Raw genomic sequence first — 27,543 nt, forward strand, 5'->3', positions numbered from 1 at the left:
TAAAGCACACTGAAACTGTCAGGGATGCCTGTTTAATGTGTATGCCCTGGGCCCCAATCCTGGTGTTTTAAATCCATGCCTCTCAATGTAGAAGCCCTATTATCTTCATTATTTAAAAGTACTTTCGATGATAAAGTATTATTCTGAGTTAAGTCACAATCAATAAGTCAAATTACATGTCTCTAAAATTAAGGCTTAAAACTAATCCTAAATACACAATGTAACTAGTTTTTGGTATAATTTTTATATTATCTACACTCTCCTGTCCAGCAAACACAGTAGTTATTACTGTTTTATACCACATAAGTGATAGTTTAAAAGCTATCTCCCAGCCTAGAAACCTTAATGCATCATATATTGAAATCATCTCAAAAGAACTCACATAGAAATCTGACTTCATAAAGTGCATTAGAGGCATTGTTTTATGTTTCTTCCATTGACCTAATAAACTTCTGAAAAACAATCAGTACCTTTGTTCTGAAAGAGGCTCTTAACGTCAGTTTCAACTATCACCTATTTTCCCAAGTCAATTACAAAGAGAAATAAAATAGCGTAACATCACTATGCACTGTTTAAGGAATTTTTATTAAAGCAAGAATTTTATAATCCAAATTACGTTTCCTTGCTCAGTTATCAATTCTGTTATTTAAAACAGAAGTGACATTCTGAGCTATTCCACAGTAAAGAATTACAAAATTAAAGAAAGGAATGCTTTAAATTTTTGTACTTTGCTGAAAATTCTTTTTCCCACGGTCTATAAAACATTAATTTGTTTTTATATTTTACTATTTTTTTGTGTTTTTTGTTGTTTTTAAATCAATAAGTAATCTAGGACTAGCATTATGTTTGCTAGACCTGGCATTTGCTCGGTACATAAGGTTCAAAGTTTCCTTTCCTTTTTTTATTTATTTTCTATTTTGCAATGTTTTTTTTTCCATAGTATTTAAGTTTTTCGATGTTTAGGTATTTTTCTTCGGTGAAGCACGAGTTTCTTTTCATGGTCCCTGATCATCTGTAAATGTGGGGGAAAAAGAGATTATGATCATCAAATTTAAGACACAGAACATAATGATTCCAACCACTAAAAAGAAAGGACCTTTACCTAAGTGACAGAAGTGCTAATTATAGCTATAATGACAGTCGTATTTTACAATATATGCTGCTGCTGCTAAGTCGCTTCAGTCGTGTCCAACTCTGTGCGACCCATAGACGGCAGCCCACCAGGCTCTGCCGTCCCTGGGATTCTCCAGGCAAGAACACTGGAGTGGGTTGCCATTGCCTTCTCCAAAGCATGAAAGTGAAAAGTGAAAGTGAAGTCGCTCAGTCGTGTCCGACTCTTCGCGACCCCATGGACTGCAGCCTACCAGGCTCCTCCGTCCATGGGATTTTCCAGGCAAGAGTACTGGAGTGGGGTACCATTGCCTTCTCCTTACAATATACAAATGTATCCAATTTACACATTACACACCTTAAATTTACACAATGTTGTTATGTCAAGTATTTTACTAAAAACAAAAGTAAGAGGACCAACACTGGCACTTGTGGGTGTGAAAGCCCTCAGCCAGGTTCAGCCTGCCGAGAGCCTGTCTCTGTAAAGCTCTATGAACCACAGCCACCCCTGCTGGTTCACAAGCTGCGCGGCCGCTCTCACAGGGTGACAGCAGGGCAGAGGAGCTTCAACACAGAACACACCCCGCACAGCCCCAGCTATTTCCTATTTTATAGGAAAGCTTTGTACACGCCTGGCTCTGGCTACAAAGCTACATCACCCTATTTCTTGGGGGTAATGAAAGGCAGTATTAGAGGCCAAAAAACAACTTCATCACTGCCACCCAAGAAAATGTATTAAGCTATGAAAGTCCTTCAGCTATCTACACAGGGCCAATCCATGTTACAGCTATTTAACACAAATTACTAGGCAAAACGTCTGAAGGGGTCTTGATCTCAAAAATTCAAGTCTATACCAGGGTAACATGTAGTTAATTCCTCTGTATTTTTACTTCTCTTTGAAAAACTGGCAATGCATTTGGATTAGTGATAAAATGAGTTTTTGCTATGTTTCAATACACGCTCAAACTGTGAGAATAAGAAACAGGAGGCAGGCTCACTTTAAACAGTCGGAACCCCAGTGGCACTGTTAACTGCTTTCTGGGCAGCCTCTTTTGCTTGGTGGGCTTGGAGTACAGCTACAGCTTCATCAACCTGAAAAAACGAAAACAAACTGGTTCTGAACAACAATAATTAGAACACAGCTTCAAACCGCCAACCTACAAACGTCCAACAAAGGCAAACTCCTTTCCTCAGATGCAGGTGCTCATGACTGTTATGAAAAAAACACATTCCAACTATACATCTGTATCCCTTGGGCTCTATTCCACCACTGTTTTGGAATTATTAACCTCTTGTACCTCCTACTTTCTCCCCACCAAAAATCCCCCAAAGTTCAGAAATATCAGCGAATATCCCTTTCTTCAATACAGATGAGCAGTTAAGAGTTAATGGACGCTGGAGTTACAGTGACTGGATCTGAAACCAAGCTCTGCCATTCACTAGCTGCTTTGTGAGCAACTGGGCAAATTATTTAATCTCTCTATACTTCAGTTTCCCTGTCTATAAAATAGGGATAACAGCACCATAGGTTATTAGGATTTTCAATTAATATTTATAAAGCTCTTAGAACTGTGCGTGACTTGTACAAAGCACTTATAAATGTTCTACAAAACATCCTGGAATATGTAGTATAAAAAGCTGGTAGGTAAATGATAAATTTAAATTACTTTAGAACGGAGAGACTCTGGAGACTCAAGCATATGAAGAAGTTCTGAATTATCAATCTCCAACAACATGCCAGTGATTTTACCAGCAAGAGTAGGGTGCATGGCTTGAATTAGAGGAAAGAGCCGTTCACCTAGGAACAAAAACATTCAAAAACTCCTTCAATCAAAAAAAAATTTTTAAGGCATCTACTACAGTAAAACTGGGGTTTATGAACCCTTCGTATACAGCAAATAAATGCGAACCCATAATCCACCATTTTAGTATCTTTCATGAGATGATCAGTATAAAATGGATTAAGATCTACCACAAGGCAACTAATTCTTGAAAGCATCAGTTTGCCAAAAAAAGATGAAATGAAGCTACGTGTTAAATCTGTGTTCAGTCAAAATCAAAGTGGCGTACTCATTTGGTTCAAATTTCAAACTCTCCTTCAGAAAATGTGGTAGGATACCTGGCAAGTCATGCCCCATTACCCTGTCCATCAAAGGCAACGTCTTAATAGCTTTCCAGGCTTTTAATGAGTTCGGCAGACAAACTGCCATGGTGCTCATTCATTCCAATCCGATCCCGCCACCCTAGCTGTCATTTTTAGGTGTAAAGGCAGTCTAAGTGTCCTCTTATTTTCTAGTCTCTCACTGTAACTGAGCAGGTGGGACAAAGGTACTCACCCAACATTTGCTTCTGCTCTTGAGGAGGGGCAGATGCCAACATGGAAGCAGTCAGAGGCTCCTGACCTTGTACATGAACAGCGGGCTAGAAAGAAAATGGGAAAATTCCTAAGTACAGAAGTAATGGCAAGTACAAATACAGTCATCACTGGAAAATAACTGGATAAAGACTATAATCTAAACATAAACAGGAGAAGCTGAGTGAACCAGAAAATGCAGCCTAAGGTAGCTATTAACACCTAAGTGCTCAAGTATTATAAGCACAGGGGTGTTGAATTTTCTTTATCTGGAGTAGTCTTTGGAACCATACTTCTAGTATAATCAACCACAATTTTGGTCCCAGGGGTCAAAAAAACCAAAAAACAGTAAGCCAAATCTCACAAACTAAACTTTATTTCACCCTTTCTTACAACTATGCCAAATAAAACTCTCAAACCACATAAGCAACTCAGGAAGGGAAAACGCTGCTCTAGTTCCTGGAGTATAGCACATATTTTTACATATTAGCCATTAGTGGGACTTCAACAAAATGTTCTAGATAGCTTAAGCTCTCACACATCATATGGCTGTCCTCAAAGTCCTTGCAGTCAAGGACTGTCATCATAAAGAAGCCGTCAAATCCACACCTGCTGCATGGTGACCTGCGGCTGTGCATTCAGATGCTGTTGAGGATTGCGAACTCCCGCAGCGTATTTGTACTGTGGAACGGTGCGAACAGCAGGAGTAGCTGCAGCGGCAGCAGCTGCGGGACGTGGACCCATCGTTTGTGTTGATGTGTTAGCTAAAAAAATAAAACATTTTTTGTATTTATCTTCGTATTTCCATTGGAGACCAATTTTTACGAGAAGGGTTAAGACTCACCAACACGCTGTGTCGACATGACTCGTGGAACCTGTGAAGAAGCTGGTCTCATAGTACTAAATGGTGGTCTAGGAGCGGCTGGGCGGATAGCACCGGGCATATTTTGGAATGCTACGTTTAAAGACACGAACGCACATTAACTGGGAAAAACTCAGTGTTCATCTTGCTTTTTTTTTCAGAGCTGAGATTTACACAAAAGACTAAAAATGACCAAATATAAACAAGTGTATTTTTTTAAAAGCTTAGGCTTCTATCTGCCATTTTCTTCAGACTTTTATGCCATTTCTCATCAGAGCATAAAAATATGAAATGGAGTTGGATGTATTCCCAAACTTGTGATAAAAAGGAAAAACAAAAAGAATCAAACCAGCATACATATTACTAGCATTTTAAGATTCTTTTTAAAGAACAAAATGCTAAAGATGCCCAAATGAACACCCGTTAACTATAAATTACGGAAAGCAACAGCTAATATACCATTGGATATTATACAGTTATATATATATTAGCTGTTATATATACGGATATAACAGCTAATTTGCCTCATTTATGTTTTTTAGTTCAAATACTTTGCAACTTAAAAAAAAAAAAAGCTTACGATGAGGTCTGGCACCCTGAGCAGTCCAGCGAGGACTTGGTCTTAGTTGAGCAATTTGACTAGGAGGATAGTATGCAGCACGGTTCTGAGTCTGTTGGAAGCAAGCAAACGTATCAGTCATAGAAAAAGCAGATAATACAACACATTATGCACGTTCAAAATAGTTAACAGGTCCTCACACTCCAGGAAAGATCCCCAGGAGGAGGGCACAGCAACCTACTCCCATATTCTTGCCTGGAGAATCCCATGGACAGAAGAGCCTGGGGGGCTACAACAGTCCACAGGGTCGCAAAGTCAGACACGACTGAAGTGACTTAGTACATAGCATGCACACTCTTAAGCATTTTTCAAATCCAATCATAATTCACATCTCAATGTTTTCATCTTAAGACTTTATTCTCTTTTTTTTGGGGGGTGGGGTGGGGGGGATGACAAAACATTAAAGGAAGGTGACCTAACAGGAAAACCTTCATGAGGTTTTTGTCCTTTTCTAGAACCTACCTGTGGGATAGCTGCCATGAAGTAACCTGAAGGAGGTGCTGGCTGGTAGGGGTTGATTACGGGGTTGGGCACAGCTCTTACACTTGCCATCCTCTGCATATACTGGTTAGTGAGGTGAGCCTGGCGCTCTTCTTTGCGCTGAGCTAAAGCTACATACAATGGCTTGGTGGCCACAATTCTACCGTTCATTTCCGTAACTGCTTTAGTGGCTTCTTCTGGGGAGGAGAAACATACAAAACCAAAACCTTTGCTGCGACCACCCTCCATCATAACCTATTGAAAGAAAATTAAAAAACCACACAATTAATGCAATAGAAGGATGAGGCACAAAGACAGTATCAACTAGAGCCACCACCTCACACTTAACCCTGTCAATACTTTCATCCTTTCCCCACAATTTTCCCATTAATATCCAAATACTAAGGGTAAACTACATGCATGCATTATCCTAGCCAAGCGGAAGTAAAGGGGCGGAGACACAACAGAAACTTTAAGGTTTTTAGATTTTCAATATTAAGGTTCAATTTCTAAATACATTCAAAGCCTACTAAATTTTAGTAAAAAATTTAGAAAAATGCACAATTAAAATCTAACAAGTCAAGCTGACAAGATGCTTTATTACTCTTTGGGGTGGGGGAAGCAGTTGAGTCTCATTTTAAAGTTAAAATTTCACATTCATAACCACAGGGCCATAAATATTGGGGTATAAACAACATTCAGGAAACTTCACAATAACTCCAAAGATTTTTTAAACAAGCAGTAAGGAAATGAACCACTCAGTAGACCTACATGTACGCATGCTATACATCTGTATTAAACATCATGCTGGTGACACAGGAACAAACAAAAGAGCAATAAACCAGATTCATGGTCTTACATAAATGTGGAATCAAAACAAAACAAAAAACTGGCCTCAAGGATACAGAGAACAGATTGGTGGCTGCCAGAGAGGCAGAGGGCTTGGGGAAACGGATGAAGATGGTTAAAAAGTACAAACTCCGGCATAAAGTCACAGGGAAGCAATGACTAGGGACGCAACAAACAGGATGTACAGGGACAGTGTGGGGACTACAGTTAATATGTGTTACTCATCTGACAGTTGCAGAGAATGGATCTTTAAAGTTACCATTACAAGAAAAAAATATTTTTAATCTATGGTAATAAATGTTACACTTATCGTGGTGATCACTCTGCAGTATACACAAATATCAATGTTGTACACTTGAGTATGTTTTACGTCAATTACATCTCAACAAGAGTCTAGAAATATACCCATGCAAGTACGGGAACTTGGGATGTTAAGCTTACATTTTAGAACAGTGGGTAAAAGATGGACTTTGGACTATCTAGTATATGATACAATAGGATAATTCTGAATTAACGTAGAGCTTATAGTCACATCATATTGAAACAATTCCAATTGCCAGATAGATTTTGCAATATAAAACAAAGAGCTGACATGAAATTCTCCCTATAAAATCAATAAACAATGCAATGTGAAAACAGGCAAAGAACAGGCTAAACAAGTAAACACGTAAATAGCATGTCCCATTTAAAAAGATGTGTATCTCTTTCTACTAACTTGACAAGACTAGTAGTAATTTAATTTGTTCAGCCTTTCTGGACAATTCTGTCATATTAATGTTAAATATACATATCCACTAACCAGCTATTTCAACTCTAGGACTTCAGAAATACTGGTATGTATACATGCAAAGACATATGAGGATGTTAGAGTGGCAGGTCTAATACTGTTAACACGCAAGTAACCCAAATGTCCAACGATATGGGCACAGCAGAATAAATTATGGTACACTTATACCATGAATAGCCAGCCTTTAGTGAAAAATGAGAAAATGTCTGAGATAAATATGTACCCAGATCTGTAAATAAAAAGACAAACTGCAGAACAGGTATACTATGACTCTGTTTTATAAGAAGTTTATACGCATACGGTGAGTATACAAGCATGGAAGTATCTGGACGGCCACCCAAGCCCTTTACCAGACTTCAGCATGGAGTTGTCACCCTTCTGTCTTGTTCAATGTTTTTCAGCAAGTGTTACCAAATTAACATAATGACCTCCTCTCTCAGAATAAATTCTTGCCAAACTTTTTATCTCCTTGCCAACAGTGATATAGTGATCCACAAAGGACTTCTTTTTAAAAAGGACTTTTTATAAAGACTCTCCTTTGTAAAACATGCATGCTTCTTCATACATTCAAAATAAATGGATGCACAATACTCCATTTAAATGCTTTTCAGGGAACATAAAGGATAAACACATTTAGGAATAAATACTATCATACTCCAAGTTCTCTTACAACACTCCAGTATGAAATATCAAATTTATATACATACAACCATGGGCACATATTTTTCTCAAATCTTAAAAAAAGATATGCACCATATGCTTTACCTTTGCACTGGTGATTGTGCCAAATGGAGAAAACTCCTTCCGGAGACGTTCATCATCAATACCATCGTCAAGATTTTTCACATAAAGGTTAACACCCTTAAAATAAAAAAAAAAATTTGGAAAAAGAAAACCACAGTGGTACTTAAACATACTTCCTATTAGCTTATCCCATGTTTCCTCTCCTTTTCCCCTCTCAAACCCTCCAGTTACCTGGCAGTAACTGAAATGAACATAGAATAGGTTTCCTCACTCCTTAGTTTTACTTGTTCAGTTAAAAAATGAACCTGGTATCTGGTGATCCTGTCTTGCTTCATCTGTTCAAATTTGCGCTTAAGTTCTGTCTGTCGTTCCACTTTTTTCTGGGCTCGACCAACATAAATTTGTTTTCCATTGAGCTCTTTTCCATTCATCTCATCCACAGCCTTACCACAAGAAACCAAAAACACAAAATTTTAATTACTAACTTGCACTAATAAGTTCATTTTTTAACAATAAAGAAAATCGGTTAGATTATAAAAGCTAAAAATGGACCCACCACAAAAACTAAACTTTGAGGTTTTAAGACATAATGAAGAAGTGAAGGGAAGTGAAGTTGCTCAGTCGTGTCTGACTATTTGCGACCCCATGGACTGCAGCCCACCAGGCTCCTCCATCCATGGGATTTTCCAGGCAAGAATACTGGAGTGGAGTGGCATATCCTTCTCCAGATCTTCCCAACCCAGGGATTGAACCCGGGCCTCCCACATTGTAGGAAGACGCCTTACCATCTGAGCCACCAGGGAAGTCTTAAGACATAATATAAGTTTTCAATTTATACTCTCAAAACTAATACACCAAATGCAAGTAATTCAAAACAATACATATGAAATACAACATGTACAATAGCCAGCCGTATGCTTGTGTATTTCGATGCAAGAGCAACTCAACTTTATATCCCCCACTTCTTATAAAATACAGAAAACCCACATTGCCTGACAATTAATATTAAGTCTTACTTTTTGTGCATCTTCATGCCTTTCAAAGCTTACAAATCCAAAGCCTTTGGATTTTCCACTCTCATCAGTCATTACTTTCACACTTAAGGCAGGTCCTGAAAAAAAATTTAATGATTCAAATATATTCCATACATTTAAGTTTATATGTTTTAAGTTTCAAAAAAGCTGTGCAGAAAAGAATATAAAAATGGGGATTAAAAAAAAATCCCAAACCTCCAGAAATTTATTCCTCCTCTAATTACCCTCTCTCCTATCATGGGCACTAAACATTCTCTTCAAAGACCCTTTATTTCTTCTAAGAAGCTAAGTAAACTCTTTCTCTGAAATATTCCTCCTTCCATTTAAGGCGGTATGTTTCAGACAAATGTAAATGACAGAGTTAATTTATTCTTAGCATTTAGTACAAAACAGATGCATTGTTCTAAAACAACTTGATTTTCTTAAGAATTCCTTAAGCCTTGGCCCACTTGATTTTCAACAGGGAGTAGAGGAAACAAAGGGTTTGACCTTTGGGGAAGACAAAACAGAAGTACCTGGAGATGGCATGTTTCTGAAGACACACTTCTCCCCCACTAACCCCTCAATAAAATAGACTTAACTGAACTGGGTATTATTTTAGGTAGGTGGGGGAAAAGGTTAAAAAAAAAAAAATCACATCTAATTACAGAGAATCTGCAAGATTTATGGGCACAGATACGACTGTTTAGAGGGTTCAATGTGGGATGACAGCTTGGCAATAATAAAGGATTACGTTTCCTGATTCTTTATGATTTGAAATACTCTTAAAAAAACAGGACACCTGTTTAAGTTAACCAGAAGGGGAAGCAAAGTTAAGGGGCACGCAAATCATCCGCAAGAGTACAATGTCAGGTTCATCTTCTGATCAGCTACACAACTGTCTAAAGTGAGACTGGTTACACTTCACTGGAAAATCTGGATCGTTGGAGTTATTATTTTGAATTGCTCAAACATGATGCTGAGACTGGCCAAATATCCTAAAGCTGGCCAGCTTTCCTAACCCATAATTAAAGACTACATTCCAACCTAAGTTGGCTGTGTCACATGCAATGCCTCTGATGAGATGGGATCTGTTAGTGCATAAATCCAGCACAATTTCGTAACATGGCAAAACCTTTTAAAGTCTGTTCCAATTACAATCACAACTTACTGTGCTAACGCAAGGCTATTGACCTTTAAACTGGATAGAATTTTACTGATATGCTAGTATAATGGACTATCAGTAGCTTAATCCAAATTAACTACAAAATTTAAGTACCATGATAAGTCTCATTTTTAGTATAAAATATTATCCAAAATTAACAATGTGAATATAAAAATTTAATTCAGACACATTACCAAACTTCCCAAAGAGATCCTTAAGGCGCTCATCATCCATGTCTTCTCCAAAGTTCTTGATGTAAACATTGGTGAACTCTTTTGCCCTAGCTCCAAGTTCTGCTTCTCGTTCTTTACGAGACTTAAATCTTCCAACAAATCTAATAAAATATGTAAGAACTATAAAATTAGGTTCTACTTTATGAAGTTCAGGTTAATTAAGCCTGATAGGTGATTCTGTAATAGTCACTGCTAATTTCAGAATCTCTAATAAAAAGGACACACTATAAAACAGAAATAGGGTCTTAAGTGAAAAAATAAAAGCACCAAATGTAACAAACCTCCCAACTATAACCACAAAAAAAGATATTCTTCCTAATATACTCCTTTGCTGTCCTTCTAGCTAACCTGGGTTAAGATTCTATCCAGAAACGCAAGGAATGGAAGTACACATGGAGCAGGCCAGTGAAGAGACAAAACTTTCATCACTGCTGTTGCAACATGGCTTCTTCCACCACAGAAATTTACGCTACTGAATTCTGTCCTCACACACCCAACAGCCTGGGACGAATTTCTTTGTGACGTTATCAACAAAAGTGTTTTTAAAACAAGGCTTTGCGCAGTGTAACAGTAGTGTGTCACTGCAGAATACGCGAATAAACATCAAAGTAAAGATCCATCAGGTAATTGCACCTGGAACACGACTGAGATTAGTGCGTCTTTTTGTTTTCTGTGTTTAAGTCTATCTAGCACAATTTCTTTTCAGAGAAGATACCTATGATTTTATTCTCTTAGAACCCCCCTCATCTCCCTCCTCCCAACAGTGGTGCTTCTCCATGCAATTAGTTTTATAAATGTTCTCAATGGGAACATTATTCCATTGTGGCTAGCACAACTTTTTGCTTTTATAAATAATGCCTTAACTTTATCAGACTGTTACTTGTTCTTAGGATAGCACTGTAGAAATCACGGCAGTTCAAAGGTTATATAAATGACCTTAAGTTTATACCTACAAACTGCTTTCCAAAACAGGGTTATACCATTTTATACTCAGAAAACAGCAATAAATCAAGTTCTTATTTTAATCTAGGCCGTCACCAGTGGTAGCCATTTTCTCCTCTAAACCATTGCTGGCATGCCAAAGACATTTTCATCTGTAAATGCTAGTAATGCTGAACATTTTTCTCATCTAAAGATGTACTAACTTTAAGAATTATCCTTTGTAAACATTGTTCACACTGAGAAGTTGCTGGTTTTTTTAGACATATGAGGTTCTTTTCCTTAACCATGCAGTTGACAGAACTCAAACAGCTAACACCACGTGGATGAGTCCTCCATGAACAGACTGACCACGCCACCTGACACAGATTTAAGAGTGATGTAGCTGACTTCTAAGAACCAAACCCAATTTGTGTGCCATTACCCCAGTTTACATGGCAACATGAACTCACAGATCACTTACAAGATGACCTCAAGGCTGAATCTGCCCAGATAAGAAAAATCCACTGGCATAGAAGATTTGTAATTTCTTTGGGCTCATAAAAATCTGTATTTTTACAAGCTGTAGCAGAAAGTCTTAGAGAGGTTTTATCAGTATCATCATTTTTAAACTTTTCAACTTTTAAGAACAAGTCTATTTCAGAAAAGATAAACCATGAAGACTTCTGATTTATTTCTGATTTATCTTTACAGGGAAAAGGGAGCCAAACTGTCACAATTACAATAATCGTTGTAGGAGTAGGGTAAACAATCCCTGGTGGCTCAGAGAGTAAAGAATCTGCCTGCCAAGCAAGAGACCCGGGTTCGATCCCTGGGTCATGAAGATCCCCTGAAGAAGGAAATGGCAACCTAATCCAGTATTCTTGCCCAGAGAACTCCACTGAACAGAGGAGCCTGGCAGGTGACAGTCCATGGGGGGCCACAGAGTTAGGACACAACTGAGCGACTAACAAGGCCAGTAAAGAGCTACCCTGGGCTCTGAATTTATCCACCAGATTTGTATCCCAGTTTATCTGTCGTACCAGCATGTAAAACATAGGCAAATCATTTTAGCCCCAGTTTTGAATGTAAAATGGGCTAATTATTACCTTAAGAATTATGACTAAGTTTCTGCCTGGATTTCTTAGTTTTCCAACTATGCACTTATTTCTGGGAAAGCTTTATATTTCAGCATACCTAGCTTCTCCTTTCTCTTTTCGGTTTGAATGCTGACCAGTTGTATTAATTCACTGTTATTTGTATGTTACAGTAAATATGGAGAAAAGACAATTATAAAATCTACCAAGATATGGTTTATTAATTTTCACTCTGTTATCTCTTTTGAGCACAAATATATTTCTTGTAAAATGGATGAACTGATTTTAACTATTAAAAACAGATTTGAAGTATTATTAACTTCATATTTATACTTACACTTTGCGATCATTTAGAAGCATCCCATTCATTTTTTCAATAGCTCTTTCAGCTGCTTCTTGTGTCTCAAAATGCACAAACCCATAACCCTTGGAACCATTTTCATCACAAACCACCTAGGGAAAAATGTATACCAATTTTTCATTACTTACTATTGATTTAGGATTTTTCCAATGTTCAGATAACTTGTCACTATTGATTTAGGATTTTTCCAATGTTCAGTTAACTTGTCAGCTACCTAACCTCAGTATTTGGGAAATAAAGATATCTATTAACAGAAAGCACAGCTGCTATCTTAAGGAATAAACAAGTAGCTTCCCCATGGCTCAGTGTGCCTGCAATGCAAGAGGTACAGGAGATGGGGGTTTGGTCTTTATATTAGGAAGATTCCTGGAGAAAGGGTTGGCAACCCACTCCACTATTCTTGCCTGAAAAACCCCATGAACAGAGAAGCCTGGCAGGCTACAGTCCGAAGGACTGCAAAGTGTCGGACAAAACTGAGCAGTCGACTAAGCACACGGCTACAACACTGTAATAAGTGTTCAGTTCAGTTGCTCACACTACCCACAACAGCTCCAGAGAAACTCCTAGATATATTTTTACTATTATCACTTAAAAATTTTTTTATTACTTTTCATTTTTATAACCTTCTATTACGAGACAAATTCCACCATGGATAGTTTGTTGTTTTGAACCAAGTATTTCGCATAGGGTTCTCTGACCTACACCAGCGTTCCCAATTATTTTCCAAATTTGGTTTCTGATAATCTAGTTAAAGATGACTGTGTGCTCAGTAAGAGCAAGCACCTTGTCTTATCCAACTTTCATCTTTGGGGCCTATTTAGGCTCTGACAGGAGTTAACAGGAGAATGTTAGATCCCACCAAAAAGATACCCCACATCCAAGGGCAAAGGAGAAGCCCAGCAAGATGGTAGGAAGGGCGAAACTGTGCGCACCAGGACCCAGAGACTGAGCCAGAACTGTGTTTGAGTGTCTCCTGCGGAAGTACGGGTCAGCAGTGGACTGCTGTGGGGCAGAGGCTCTGGGTGCAATAAGCCATTTTGGAGGAGGTCACCATTAACCCCACCACAGAGCCAGCAGAACTTACACAGGACTGGGTAAACAGACTCTGAGAGGGCCCACACAAAACCTTGTGCACACCAGGACCCAGGAGAAAGGAGCAGTGACTCCACAAGAGACTGACCCAGACTTGCGCATGAGCGTCCAGGAGTATCCCGTGGAGGTGTGGGTCAGTGGTGGCCTGCTGGAGGGTTGGGGGCAGTCCAGCAGTGCATGAGTGTGAGCGTGCATGGGACCTTTTGAAGGAGATTGCCCTTTATCTTCATTACCTCCATCATAGTTTGGCCTCAGGTCAAACAATAGAGAGGGAACACAGCCCTGCTCAATGACAGAAAATTGGATTAAGATTTACTGAGCATGGCCTTGCCCATCAGAACAAGACCCATTTTCCCCCTCAGTCAGTCTCTCCCATCAGGAAGCTTCCATAAGCCTCTTATCCTTCTCCATCAGAGGGCTGACAGACTGAAAACCACAATCACAGAACAGAAAACTAACCAATCTGATCACATGGACCACAGCCTTGTCTAACTCAATGAAACTGAGCCATGCTGTAGCTCACAGGGCCACCCAAGATGGGTCATGATGGAGAGTTCTGACAAATCATGGTCCACTGGAAAAGGGAATGGCAAACCACTTCAACATTCTTGCCTTGAGAACCCCATGAACAGTAAATTATGTTTACTTATCACATTTCTGCTTACCTTACATGAAAGGATGTTACCAAAAGCAGAAAATGTATCATACAGTGCTTTATTATCAATGGATTTATCCAAATTTTTAATGAATATGTTGCCCACTCCACTTTTGCGAAGTGATGGATCGCGCTGAGACCACATGATGCGTACTGGCTTGCCCTTTATCACATCAAAATTCATGGTGTCCAAAGCACGCTCCGCTGCAAGAAAGGACATTTTCAAAGTAAATATTATTCAAAACTTTTACAGTCTACTTAATATAATCTATTGTGGAGAGAATAATTGAGCACATGGCCCCTCTACCTCTTTAAGCTGAAGATGGCTGGACCTTATACCTGTCAGTCTAGATTTATATCATACAACACAAAGACAAGTATCAAGAAATCCCAAATTTCCCACGTTATCAGATGACATATTGTTTAGAACTAATATATTTCTGAAGCAATCTCTTCCTTTGCCATGAAATTTAAAAGCGCTTTTTTGTTCCTAGTTAACTATAAAAACAGATTTCCCCTTCACAATCTGCTTGATAAACAATATAACAAGACACCAAAAGCAACTATAGGTTATCCACAAGCAGAGCAGTTTACGGATTTTCAAGCATTTTAACTTATTCCCTGCTACTTGTTAAAAATGTTTTATTGCTTATTCCTGTCAGTATTACACAAAAACTAGCCCATCTTCTAAAAAAAAGTTCCTGACGTATTGGGGGGATTTCAGTGACTCACGGCACAACTTCCTGCTACCATGTTAAAAAAAATGAAAGGTTTTATCCGTTCAGAATCATTTGAGTCATGCCTTCAAAAACTAATGTGAAGTTGAGCATATTTAGCTATTAACAAAAATTTTTTAAATAACCTGGTTTACAATAGTCCAACTCGCTATTAATATGTATAAAACCAGTTTTATCTTAGATCATTTACTTAGTAACTGATTAGTTACTTCTGGATAGTGCTAGAAAATTTCAAAATCTGAGTTCAGAGTCTATGAAGGATCACATTATGTGCACCTGTACCATTAAAGAAACACTTATTAAAGAAGTTTGGACTCTAAATGGAAAAATATATCCTCTTAAGTAGAAAAGACTAGTTCCTAAACAAGGGACACACACAATCCATTTGAAGTTCTGAAACATCAATTTTCACAAATGCCATGCTAGTGTTAACTGTCAAGTGAGAAAACAAATTTTCCGGCCACTTCTTTCTATACATGAAAATTTCAGTTTCTAGAAGATAGTGACAATCAGCTGTCAGCTCATTTATCAACTGGCCACACCTACTCAGCTCCCCTAGTTTTTTAGCTGACTTTGCTTGAGCTTCTTTTGAATGAGTCACATTTTCCTGTTAAATTGGAAACTGTTCACTTTCAGCAGCTATTCTACAAGTACACCGATGTAGCAAAATAAGAGGGGAGTAGAAGGAAAATCACTTAATTATTTGGAAAGAGAATAATTTGTATACATACAAGAATAAAATAAACTGAAGATGGAAAAATGCTACCTTCTTTTCAGCAGTGACAGTACAAGTCTACTGGTATAGAGAATAATACAGTGAGTGTACTGTAACCATGGTAACCTGAAGTTCAACTTTTCAAATCCTAAGAAATTAAATTTTTTTTCTGATTTAAAATTGTTAAGTTTAGAAACTATGTTAACAGTCAGTTTCAAAAGTTCACATTTCTAGAATTTGTTCGTTCAAGTTTTCTCTATCAACCCTTCAGTTTGTGATTATCTGCACCCAAATTACCTTCCCTGATCTTCCATTTAGTGATAAACTTGATCAGAGTTGGGAAGAATCCTTACAGACAGGCATTTGGAACTACTGCCTGCAGAGCAAAGGGCAGAAAACCTGCAGTGCAGTTTTACAACTTGGTGTGGCTCAACAGACTGTCTACCCCAAATCTCAGTATTCACTTTACCTAGTGAAAAACTGACCACAAAATAATTCCTTAGCGAGATAAAAGTTTTAAATTCCATCTTCCAGGCCTTTCCTACAAAAATTAATTCCTTATATTTTATAATACTTGACATATATTCAAGTAGCCAAGGGAAAAAAGGGCAAAAATGGATCATACAATTAAGTGAAAATGACTTTTTCAAGTCAATTGATTTCAGCTATAAAGAAAAATCCCGGCAACTCATCAGGCCACATACCTATTTGCCAAATATTCGAATTTCTGTGAACTGTTTAAAAATATAAGGTTAATTCCATCTTTTTTCTCATACATTCAAACTAATTAATCCCTTACTTTTCAGTCAATCATTCCCCATGATGTATGAACAATCTGGACCACTTTTATAAGGAAATCACCACTAGAATACCTCGTAAGTATAATGGTCTAGTACACACTACACTCACAAGCAACATTTTACAGTCAAAATTGGGGATGACATTTTTAAGTAAAATCCTTCAAAACCAGAGACGATTTCAGGAGGTAAAAGAAAAAAGAAAAAAACCCCGAATTACCAGTACTACGAAACTACTAGATTTAAAAAATCAAAACTAACTAAATTGCCTGAGAAAACGATGGGTCATCTTCTACATCCCCTCTCTCCTAACTTGCTGTTACAAGAACTGTCTGAACCCCCAAAGCAACGTCTCGGTGGTAATTTACACTTTTGGAGCCGTCAGTCACTCACACGTTAGTGAGAATGGTAGCAGAAACCTGAGGACGACCACCAGAGCACCAGATTAACTTTATTCAAAGTCCCCGCGACTCTCCCAGGCGACTGGCCCCGCGGCAGGATAGAGGCCTAGGGCCTGGGAGGTTACCGGGTTCAACACGTGGTATTTTTCGAGCAACGAAATGCACTTCCTCCCTGTCCTGGGGCGCCGGCAGCAGCCTGGGGGTGGTGGGAGCGCCTCCACCGACTACCGGAGAAGGGGTCTCGGCTCTCGACACCCCCCAGGATCTCGCCGCTACCGGGGGGGGGGGCGCCGCGTGGTGTTAGAACCCAATCTCACCCACCGTCCGGGCGCGTCATCACCCTAAAGTTTGAGCGCTGCTGAGGCCGAGAAAATGGTCGCGGAGAAGGAAGTGGCCCGGCGTGCAAGGGGCGTGCGGCTGCCGGCGGCGCGGGCCCGGGCCGGCGCGGGGATCCGGGGTCCTGAAGCCCCAGCCTCGGCCCTCTGGCCTCGGGTGGGGTGACATGCCCTCCCGCCCCCTCCCCCCCGGGCCCGCCGGCCTAGCCCGCCCGCCGCCGCCTGAGCCTCATGGCCGCCCGCCCGCCCGCCCGCCGGGCCCGGCTCTCACCGTCCGCCGGCTGCTGGAAGTTCACATACGCGTAGCCCAAGGAGCGGCGGGTGATCATGTCCCTGCAGACCCGGATGGAGAGGATGGGCCCGGCCGGGCTGAACTTCTCATAGAGCATCGCCTCGGTCACGTCGGGGTGTAGGTCCCCCACGTAGAGCGAGGCCATGGGGTAGCTGGGGGCGCTGGGGTTCATCTCGGCACGGCTGCCTGCAGGGCCACAGGCCGCGCGACCTTTCCCGTCAGAAAAGGGGAGCGAGTGCCGGGGCCGGGGGGCCGGAGCCGGGGGGAGGGGAGCGGGGGCAAGCGCAGAGGGACAAAAATCAACCGGAATCGGGAACTACTCAACGGCCGCAGAACCGGGTCGATCCGCTGCCGCTGGAGGCTTGGCTGTTGGCTGCCGGCTGGGGAGCGAGGGTGGCGGTCTCGGGTCCGGGCAGCGGGAGAAGGCCTCGGTCTCTTGGTTCCTTCTTGGAGCTGCTGCGGGGCAGCGGGCGGGCGGGTCGGTCTCGGCTGCTTCACCGGGTTATTTTATAAAAGAGGAAGGAAAAAAAAAATAAAAGTCTCCGGCGGGGGAGACGCGGATTTTTTTGTAAATTTTTTTTTTGGGTTTTTTAAAAGATTTTTTTAGATTTTTTTTGGATTTTTTTAATAATAAATGTGTGTTCCGAGCCCGGAGCACACACTCCGCACTCTCAGCACTAACCGCCGGGGAGAAGGGGAAGCACCGCCTCCTGCACCCTCTACTTATACCCCCCGCCGCACTCGCCCCGCCCCCCGCGCGTCTGACGCCAGGGCCCTACGCGAGCGTCAGCGCCGGAGGGGGAGGCGACAAGGAGGCGGAGAGGGAGGAGGGAAGAGAAAAACAGGAGGAGGAAAAGAGCAGAGAGGAAGGGAGAGGAGGTGGCGGCGGTGGCGGCGGCTGCTGCGGGTGTGGGGGGGTGGGGGTGGGGCTGGGGCTGGGGCGGAGGGGCGGGGCTTCTGCGCACGCGCCGGGGTCGGGGTGGGGGAGTGTGGGCGGGCCCCGCGCGGCGTAGGGCCCGTGGGGGAGGGGAGGGGAGCGGAGGACCGGCTCGCTGGCGGCTCTCTCGGGAGTCGGGTGGGCCGGCCCCTCCTCCCACACACCCCGCCCCACCTCCACCCGGGAGAGGCGTTGAGCCGTCACCAGGGCGGTGGGCGGTGCGCGGGGCTTCCGGGTTTCTCGGCGCTTAACTACCCCCCACGTGCGCGGCCCCCAAGGACCCTCTTCCCGCCGCAGCCAGTCGTGTTCCACTCGCCCCCACCCCCGCCCTCTAGGGCCGCCGGGCGAGAGTGGGCCGGCGTGATTTTCCCCAGGCCCAGTTTCCGCAACGTGGGCGAAAAGGAGCCCAGGCTGGCTCCCCGGTTCTCCTACCAGACCGCACTACGAGTCCCAGCGGGCAGCGCCGCCACGCGCCTCGACCGCGGAAGCGGTGCCTGCTGGGAGCTGGAGTCCTCAACGGCCGCGGCGCTCGCTGACCCCCAACCGGCCGCGGGTCTTGGCCGCCCGCTCGGGGACTCACCCACCCCCGCCTCTCGCAACCGTTCCAGCGCTGGACCCGGGTCGTGCTTCCAATAGAGGACCGGGGAGCGGAGGGGCCTTCGGACTCCCGGTCCTCTCCTTTCCGAGCCCTTACGAGTCTTCCCGGGTATCCCATCTGGGCGCTGTCGTTGGTCAGCGTGATTTTAATTTGGGCAAACTATTTTGAGATCTTTGTCCGCTTCCCTTTTTAAAGTATCGTGATCACAATTCACTTAAGAGGCTAGGGTGGAGTCACTGATTTCGTGCTACTTCTGCCAGCAATTTGAAACAGAACAGGACTCCAGAAAAATGTTTTCCTGCAAAGTGCGAGTCTGTCACAGTCGTACATGGCTCCACAGACTTGCAACAAGGCAAAATCAGAAATAGTCTAAACGCAGTATTAAAAATGTGTACAACAGTTGTGGAGTTAGTTGGGGGCTTTAATAGGAAGGCCAGCTGTAATGAATCAATTGCAAAAATACCAGTTGATAGGAAAGACATTAAATCAACATACAAATCCCACTTCAAAGTAGTACTGTACAATTTTTAAAGCTTTAGCATCTTTTATTCTCTACAGCAATCTTGTGTGGAAGGTGGAGCGAGAAGTACTAATTTTATTTTACTGTTCAGATCAGATCAGTCGCTCAGTCGTGTCGGACTCTTTGCCACCCCATGAAGCACAGCAAGCCAGGCCTCCCTGTCCATCACCAACTCCCGGAGTTCACTGAGACTCACGTCGGACGAGTCAGTGATGCCATCCAGCCATCTCATCCTCTGTCGTCCCCTTCTCCTCCTGCCCCCAATCCCTCCCAGCATCATTGTCTTTTCCAGTGAGTCAACTCTTCGCATGAGGTGGCCAAAGTACTGGAGTTTCAGCTTTAGCCCTTCCAAAGAAATCCTAGGGCTGATCTCCTTCAGAATGGACTGGTTGTATCTCCTTGCAGTTTATGGGACTCTCAAGAATCTTCTCCAACACCACAGTTCAAAAGCATCAATTTTTCGGTGCTCAGCTTTCTTCACAGTCCAACTTTCACATCCATACATGACCACAGGAAAAACCATAGCCTTGACTAGACGAACCTTTGTTGGCAAAGTAATTTCTCTGCTTTTGAATATGCTATCCAGGTTGGTCATAACTTTCCTTCCAAGGAGTAAGCGTCTTTTAATTTCATGGCTGTGGTCACCATCTGCAGTGATTTTGGAGCCCAGAAAAATGAAGTCTGACACTGTTTCCACTGTTTCCCCATCTATTTCCCATGAAGTGATGGGACTGGATGCCATGATCTTCGTTTTCTGAATGTTGAGCTTCATGCCCACTTTTTCACTCTCCACTTTCACTTTCATCAAGAGGCTTTGAGTGTCACTGCCTATCTGAGGTTATTGATATTTCTCCCGGCAATCTTGATTCCAGCTTGTGTTTCTTCCAGTCCAGCGTTTCTCATGATGTACTCAGCATATAAGTTAAATAAACAGGTTGACAATATACGGCCTTGACGAACTCCTTTTCCTATTTGGAACCAGTCTGTTGTTCCCATGTCCAGTTCTAACTCTTGCTTCCTGACCTGCATACAAATTTCTCAAGAGGCAGATCAGGTGGTCTGGTATTCCCATCTCTTTCAGAATTTTCCACAGTTGATTGTGATCCACACAGTCAAAGGCTTTGGCATAGTCAATAAAGCAGAAATAGATGTTTTTCTGGAACTCTCTTACTTTTTCCATGATCCAGCAGATGTTGGCAATTTGATCTCTGGTTCCTCTACCTTTTCTAAAAGCAGCTTGAACATCAGAAAGTTCACGGTTCATGTATTGCTGAAGCCTGGCTTGGAGAATTTTGAGCATTACTTTACTTGTGTGTGAGATGAGTGCAATTGAGCGGTAGTTTGAGCATTCTTTGGCATTGCCTTTCTTTGGGATTGGAATGAAAACTGACCTTTTCCAGTCCTGTGGCCGCTGCTGAGTTTTCCACATTTCCTGGCATATTGAGTGCAGCACTTTCACAGCATCATCTTTCAGGATTTGGAATAGCTCAACTGGAATTCCATCACCTCCACTAGCTTTGTTCGTCGTGATGCTTTCTAAGGCCCACTTGACTTCACATTCCAGGATGTCTGGCTCTAGGTCAGTGATCACACCATCGTGATTATCTGGGTCGTGAAGATCTTTTTTGTACAGTTCTTCTGTGTATTCTTGCCACCTCTTCTTAATATCTTCTGCTTCTGTTAGGTCCATACCATTTCTGTCCTTTATCGAGCCCATCTTTGCATGAAATGTTCCTTGGTATCTCTGATTTTCTTGAAGAGATCGCTAGTCTTACCCATTCTGTTGTTTTCCTCTATTTCTTTGCATTGATCGCTGAAGAAGGCTTTCTTATCTCTTCTTGCTATTCTTTGGAACTCTGCATTCAGATGTTTATATCTTTCCTTTTCTCCTTTGCTTTTCGCTTCTCTTCTTTTCACAGCTATTTGTAAGGCCTCCCCAGACAGCCATTTTGCTTTTTTGCATTTCTTTTCTATGGGAATGGTCTTGATCCCTGTTTCCTGTACAATGTTACGAACCTCATTCCATAGTTCATCAGGCACTCTATCTATCAGATCTAGGCCCTTAAATCTATTTCTCACTTCCACTGTATAATCATAAGGAATTTGATTTAGGTCATTCCTGAATGGTCTAGTGGTTTTCCCTACTTTCTTCAATTTAAGTCTGAATTTGGCAATAAGGAGTTCATGGTCTGAACCACAGTCAATAGAACAGTCTCAAATGATTGTCCAATTCATTCTTTAATTCAGTAAACTTTAAGACATGTTAAATATATTTTTGGTTGTGGACTGGGTACTTTATTCTCATTTAATTCAAATTTAAACCTGCAGAATCCCACATAAGTGCCATTTTGCCCCTATCTTGGTAGGAAGAGAATAATATTGATATTTTGGAAAACAAGTTGCCTTATGTAGTTCATTAGGCAAAAGAGCAAGACTGGGGACTGAGGACTGTGCGTTAGGAAGACAGATCTTATCCTAGACGACAAACCACCATTCACTCTAATAGAACTCTCTAGTTAAAGTCAGTCCATCCATACGTTTATTGAATACATACCAAGTGCATCTGGATGTGAGGAAGATACTTGAGAGACACATTTCTTTCCTCAAGAGGGTTCTAATGAGTTCTCTGCTAATCATATAAATATAAGCATTACAGTGAGTACAGTAAATATCCAATCCCAGTGTTTTATCTGGCTGTGATGATTTTCTATTAGATTCTAAATTTGTTCTCTTAAAAAAAATGAGGATGGAAATTCCATTGTTTAAAAGAAAATATTTCATTTTAGTATTTTCATTAAATTACTGAATTGAGTATAAAAAAAAAATCAGACGAATGAAAGAAGAGGTACACTCATTAGAAGAAATGTGAAAGGAAATCACCTTCTATAACTTGGAAATTCTATCACACCAAGAGCTGAAACTACCAAAAATCATATTATTGCTAAGAATATCCACACTGCTGGTAGAGAAAGATGAGGGTGCAATTTCTGATGGAGCTCACTGAAACATCATTGTAAGTAATAAAGGTGGGGAAAAAATGGTCTGCTTTGAATCTAGAAAATTTTGTCAGCAGAAACTTTGGCAAGTGCTCTAAAGTGGATGTGGGTCCTCCAGTCACTAGAAAGGGCTTACTCTCAGGTTTCACTGCTGCTGCTGCTAAGTCGCATCAGTCATGTCTGACTCTGTGCAACCCCATGGACTGCAGCCCACCAGGCTCCTCCGTCCATGGGATTTTCCAGGCAAGAACACTGGAGTGGGTTGCCATTTCCTTCTCCAACACATGAAAGTGAAAAGTGAAAGTGAAGTCGCTCAGTCCGACCCTCAGGGACCCCATGGACTGCAGCCTATCAGGCTCCTCCACCCGTGGGATTCTCCAGTCAAGAGTACTGGAGTGGGTTGCCATTGCCTAGCTGCTGGATTAAATAACTCACAAATGACTTCTCTTTGTTATAATCCATTTTGAACAAACAACCTCCCAATTACTAGTTGAACCCCCAGGCACTTTGACCCAGGAAAAGATGCTCTAGGTGGTAGACAAAAGTATTTTTTGTCATTGGAAAGGTGTATCAGTTCTTTGTAGATTAGTAAATACTGTGAGAATCAAGTTGGTCAGGATTCCTGTGCAGCCATGGTTCTTGACATTCAGTTGGTGTCACTGTCATATTTTAGGGAGCTACAGCTGAGTCTGTACAAGGGAGACTAGAAGCAAAGTCCATCTGTGAGAGGAGGGAGCTAATAGAATCAGGAGGAGACAGAGGCCACCTTAGGAGGAAGAAGAGTGGGATCTGGAACTGGAATCAAAAACCTGTTCCCTTGATCCATCATTCACCTCTTTATTTTCAACCAGCTCATTTCTCTCCAATTAGAAACCTGTTTTTCTGATTAAAAGTCAAGACAAATTTTCCCTCAATGACAGATTTCCAACTTACTCTTTTCACAGCAAAGATTTTTATTTCCACTTCCCTTTAATTCCTCAGCATGAGTACTATATTGACTTTCCACACCTGCACCTCCCCAATTATTGCCCTATCAACAGTCACCAATGACCTCCATCTGTCAATCCAATGGACTTTCTTGTCCATACTGTTCAATAGCTGAAGGATCCGACTCTGTTTTCCTCCTCTCTCTCTCTTTTTTTTCAACACACTCTCTTGGCTTCAGGGAGGTAACTCTCCTGGTTTCTGTCCTGCTCTCAGACTTACCCCCTGTCTCCTTGTCCCCAACCCCCAAGCACCACATTGGGCTGGATACTCTTCTTCTGGCCTTCACCCTCACCACTCCTCTGCTACTACATTTACCACGTTATGTTATTGAACAACATAGTTTGTTCTTAAGCTTACAAACAGCTGTGAAAAGAGAAGCAAAAAGCAAAGGAGAAAAGGAAAGATATAAACATCTGAATGCAGAGTTCCAAAGAATAGCAAGAAGAGATAAGAAAGCCTTCTTCAGCGATCAATGCAAAGAAATAGAGGAAAACAACAGAATGGGAAAGACTAGAGATCTCTTCAAGAAAATCAGAGATACCAAGGAACATTTCATGCAAAGATGTGCTCGATAAAGGACAGAAATGGTATGGACCTAACAGAAGCAGAAGATATTAAGAAGAGGTGGCAAGAATACACAGAAGAACTGTACAAAAAAGATCTTCATGACCCAGATAGTCACGATGGTGTGATCACTGACCTAGAGCCAGACATCCTGGAATGTGAAGTCAAGTGGGCCTTAGAAAGCATCACTACGAACAAAGCTAGTGTAGGTGATGGAATTCCAATTGAGCTCTTTCAAATCCTGAAAGATGATGCTGTGAAAGTGCTGCACTCAATATGCCAGGAAATGTGGAAAACTCAGCAGTGGCCACAGGACTGGAAAAGGTCAGTTTTCATTCCAATCCCAAAGAAAGGCAATGCCAAAGAATGCTCAAACTACCGCTCAATTGCACTCATCTCACACACTAGTAAAGTAATGCTCAAAATTCTCCAAGCCAGGTTTCAGCAATATGTGAACTGTGAACTTCCTGATGTTCAAGCTGGTTTTAGAAAAGGCAGAGGAACCAGAGATCAAATTGCAAACATCCACTGGATCATGGAAAAAGCAAGAGAGTTCCAGAAAAACATCTATTTCTGCTTTATTGACTATGCCAAGGCTTTTGACTGTGTGGATCACAATAAACTGTGGAAAATTCTGAAAGAGATGGGAATACCAGACCACCTGACCTGCCTCTTGAGAAATTTGTATGCAGGTCAGGAAGCAAGAGTTAGAACTGGACATGGGAACAACAGACTGGTTCCAAATAGGAAAAGGAGTACATCAAGCCTGTATATTGTCACCTTGCTTATTTAACATATGCTGAGTACATCATGAGAAACGCTGGACTGGAGGAAACACAAACTGGAATCAAGATTGCCGGGAGAAATATCAATAACCTCAGATATGCAGATGACACCACCCTTATGGCAGAAAGTGAAGAGGAACTAAAAAGCCTCTTGATGAAAGTGAAAGTGGAGAGTGAAAAAGTGGGCTTAAAGCTTAACATTCAGAAAACGAAGATCATGGCATCTGGTCCCATCACTTCATGGGAAATAGATGGAGAAACAGTGGAAACAGTGTCAGACTTTATTTTTCTGGGCTCCAAAATCACTGCAGATGGTGACTGCAGCCAAGAAATTAAAAGACACTTACTCCTTGGAAGGAAAGTTATGACCAACCTAGATATCATATTCAAAAGCAGAGACATTACTTTGCCAACAAAGGTCCGTCTAGTCAAGGCTATGGTTTTTCCTGTGGTCATGTATGGATGTGAGAGTTGGACTGTGAAGAAGGCTGAGCACCGAAGAGTTGATGCTTTTGAACTGTGTTGTTGGAGAAGACTCTTGAGAGTCCCTTGGACTGCAAGGAGATCCAACCAGTCCATTCTGAAGGAGATCAGCCCTAGGATTTCTTTGGAAGGAATGATGCTAAAGCTGAAACTCCAGTACTTTGGCCACCTCATGCGAAGAGTTGACTCATTGGAAAAGACTCTATTGCTGAGAGGGATTGGGGGCGGAGGAGAAGGGGACGACAGAGGATGAGATGGCTGCATGGCATCACTGACTCAATGGACGTGAGTCTGGGTGAACTCTGGGAGTTGGTGATGGACAGGGAGGCCTGGGGTGCTGGGATTCATGGGGTTGCAAACAGTAGGACTCGACTGAGCGACTGAACTGAACTGAACTGAAGCTGTCTCTCCAAAATAAGTTATAAGCTCCAAAAGAGAGTCTACATGCTAGGTGTTTCCGACTCTGAGACCCTATGGACTGTAGCCTGCAAGACTTCTCCGTTCATGGGATTCTCCAGGCAAGAATACTGGAGTGGTAGTGGGGGGGGAGTCTAGATTCTATTTATCTGTATTCCTAACATGGGCATGAAGCCTGGCACATTGGAGGTGCTTTTTTCTTTTTTAACTTGACTTCAGGGAGAAGGCCAGACAGACTTATAGACTAACCACATAGGTTGGGGGTTAATAGTGAGCTCTCAGTCTGAAGTTCACGTGGGAAGCTATGGCTGGGTTCAAGTCCAGACCTCTTGGCCTGCTACAGTGCACTACTCCCAAATTCTGCAGGCAACTGGAGGGAGTGTTTCCTAACAGTGGCTTGGTGCTCATCTCCAGTACTAAGCTTGAAGGTAAATTTGAGTACCCCAGAGTCAGCCACTCAGGGACAAATCAGGGATAAAAGGAGTTCCGGGACCTCCAAAGCAGAGGACACTGTGCATAGCAATCCCATTAGTGTCCTGTCACCCTTTAGAGGCTATCAGACAGCTTCCCTCTTTGACTTCAACAGTGTGATCATTTCTGACAAAGATAATTAAGGCTACAAATAAAAGGCAGAAGATAGAATATGTGTCAGTTCCCTTTGATTTTTTGATTTACCACTCTCATTTTTCTCTCCCATCATTTCTTTTTGGTCTTAAAAAAAAAGCATGCTATGTTTTTCCGGCTTGCCTGTGTATATCTAATTTTAGATTGCAAGCTGTGGGACAGGATCATGTCTTTATATGTGTAGCATCTCTCTGTGGGTGCCTCAACATCATTCAATTAATCTGTTTTTAATCTTAGGAAATAAAATGTAAAATTCTCCAGAGAACTTGTTTGTTTGAACCTCATTCAGTTCAGTTCAGTTGTTCAGTCATGTCCGACTCTTTGTGACCCCATGAATCGCAGCACGCCAGGCCTCCCTGTCCATCACCAACTCCTGGAGTTCACTCAAACTCACGTCCATTGAGTCAGTGATGCCATCCAGCCATCTCATCCTCTGTCATCCCCTTCTCCTCCTGTCCTCAATCCCTCCCAGCATCAGGGTCTTTTCCAATGAGTCAACTCTTCACATGAGGTAGCCAAAGTATTAAGAGTTTCAGCTTCAGCATCAGTCTTTCCAATGAACACCCAGGACTGATCTCCTTTAGAATGGACTAGTTGGATCTCCTTGCAGTTCAAGGGACTCTCAAGAGTCTTCTCCAAAACCACAGTTCAAAAGCATCAATTCTTCAGCGCTCAGCTTTCTTCACAGTCCAACTCTCACATCCATACATGACCACTGGAAAAACCATAGCCTTGACTTTCTAGAGATTTATAAATAATTTTCAGGCTATATCTAGGATATATTTGGAATATATCCAAAATAATTTATTTCAAGTAGTGTATGACAAACTAAAGTTGACTGGCCTCATAAGATCTTTGGATAATACTGAGAGATATATTTGAGCTGAATAAGAAAGGAATATAATAGCCCCTCCCAACTGAAAGGATATACTTTCCATACAAACAGAAATGATATATGTTCCTTGAAACAGAAAAATACTAAACAATGTCCACAATAAGACCCAAGCTATACAGTGT

The 27,543-nt window shown here is 41.7% G+C and overlaps 2 protein-coding genes and 1 long non-coding RNA gene across 5 annotated transcripts; 2 read left to right on the forward strand and 1 right to left on the reverse strand.

The window, feature by feature from the left end:
- Nucleotides 1-566: 566 nt before the first annotated feature.
- On the reverse strand, nt 567-18,313 carry PABPC1 (poly(A) binding protein cytoplasmic 1). Its single transcript, XM_086336168.1, has 15 exons — nt 17,595-18,313; nt 14,349-14,542; nt 12,568-12,683; nt 10,177-10,316; nt 8,821-8,915; nt 8,110-8,247; nt 7,826-7,921; nt 5,407-5,679; nt 4,906-4,996; nt 4,308-4,418; nt 4,073-4,227; nt 3,447-3,531; nt 2,778-2,908; nt 2,109-2,202; nt 567-1,012 (listed from the first exon to the last, which is right to left on the reverse strand). The coding sequence occupies exons 1-14, from the start codon at nt 17,785-17,787 to the stop codon at nt 2,110-2,112; spliced, it is 1,911 nt and encodes a 636-aa protein (XP_086192294.1). The 5' UTR covers nt 17,788-18,313; the 3' UTR covers nt 567-1,012; nt 2,109.
- LOC147359128 (uncharacterized) lies at nt 10,706-11,961 on the forward strand. Its single transcript, XR_015140547.1, has 2 exons — nt 10,706-10,838; nt 11,848-11,961. It is a non-coding gene; the product is annotated as an uncharacterized LOC147359128 (long non-coding RNA).
- On the forward strand, nt 18,250-20,614 carry LOC147359129 (uncharacterized). 3 transcript variants are annotated; one of them, XM_086336169.1, is made up of 2 exons: nt 18,250-19,283; nt 19,762-20,614. In XM_086336169.1, exon 1 carries the CDS (start codon nt 18,250-18,252, stop codon nt 19,186-19,188), a length of 939 nt encoding a protein of 312 aa, XP_086192295.1. In that variant the 3' UTR covers nt 19,189-19,283; nt 19,762-20,614. The 3 variants fall into 3 exon arrangements, with proteins under 3 accessions (XP_086192295.1, XP_086192297.1, XP_086192296.1); XM_086336171.1 differs by having other exon boundaries at nt 19,767-20,614; XM_086336170.1 differs by having other exon boundaries at nt 18,250-19,258.
- Nucleotides 20,615-27,543: the final 6,929 nt, after the last annotated feature.

Source organism: Bos grunniens, chromosome 14, assembly GCF_055505025.1.
Source record: "Bos grunniens cultivar Pamir isolate PY7600 chromosome 14, Bosgru_T2T1.0, whole genome shotgun sequence".
In the NCBI taxonomy this organism is placed as follows: domain Eukaryota; kingdom Metazoa; phylum Chordata; class Mammalia; order Artiodactyla; family Bovidae; genus Bos; species Bos grunniens.

What these genes read in the sequence shown, in the direction of transcription:
- LOC147359129 (XM_086336169.1), top strand. Translation starts at nt 18,250, where the DNA reads ATGTGTGTTCCGAGCCCGGAGCACACACTCCGCACTCTCAGCACTAAC.
- PABPC1 (XM_086336168.1), bottom strand. Translation starts at nt 17,787, where the DNA reads ATGAACCCCAGCGCCCCCAGCTACCCCATGGCCTCGCTCTACGTGGGG. An exon ending in GGCATGAAGATGCACAAAAA is followed by an intron (nt 8,248 to 8,820) that starts GTAAGACTTAAT and finishes TCTTGTGGTAAG; the next exon opens with GCTGTGGATGAGATGAATGG. An exon ending in CAGAGTCTCTCCGTTCTAAA is followed by an intron (nt 2,203 to 2,777) that starts GTAATTTAAATT and finishes TCGTTTTTTCAG; the next exon opens with GTTGATGAAGCTGTAGCTGT.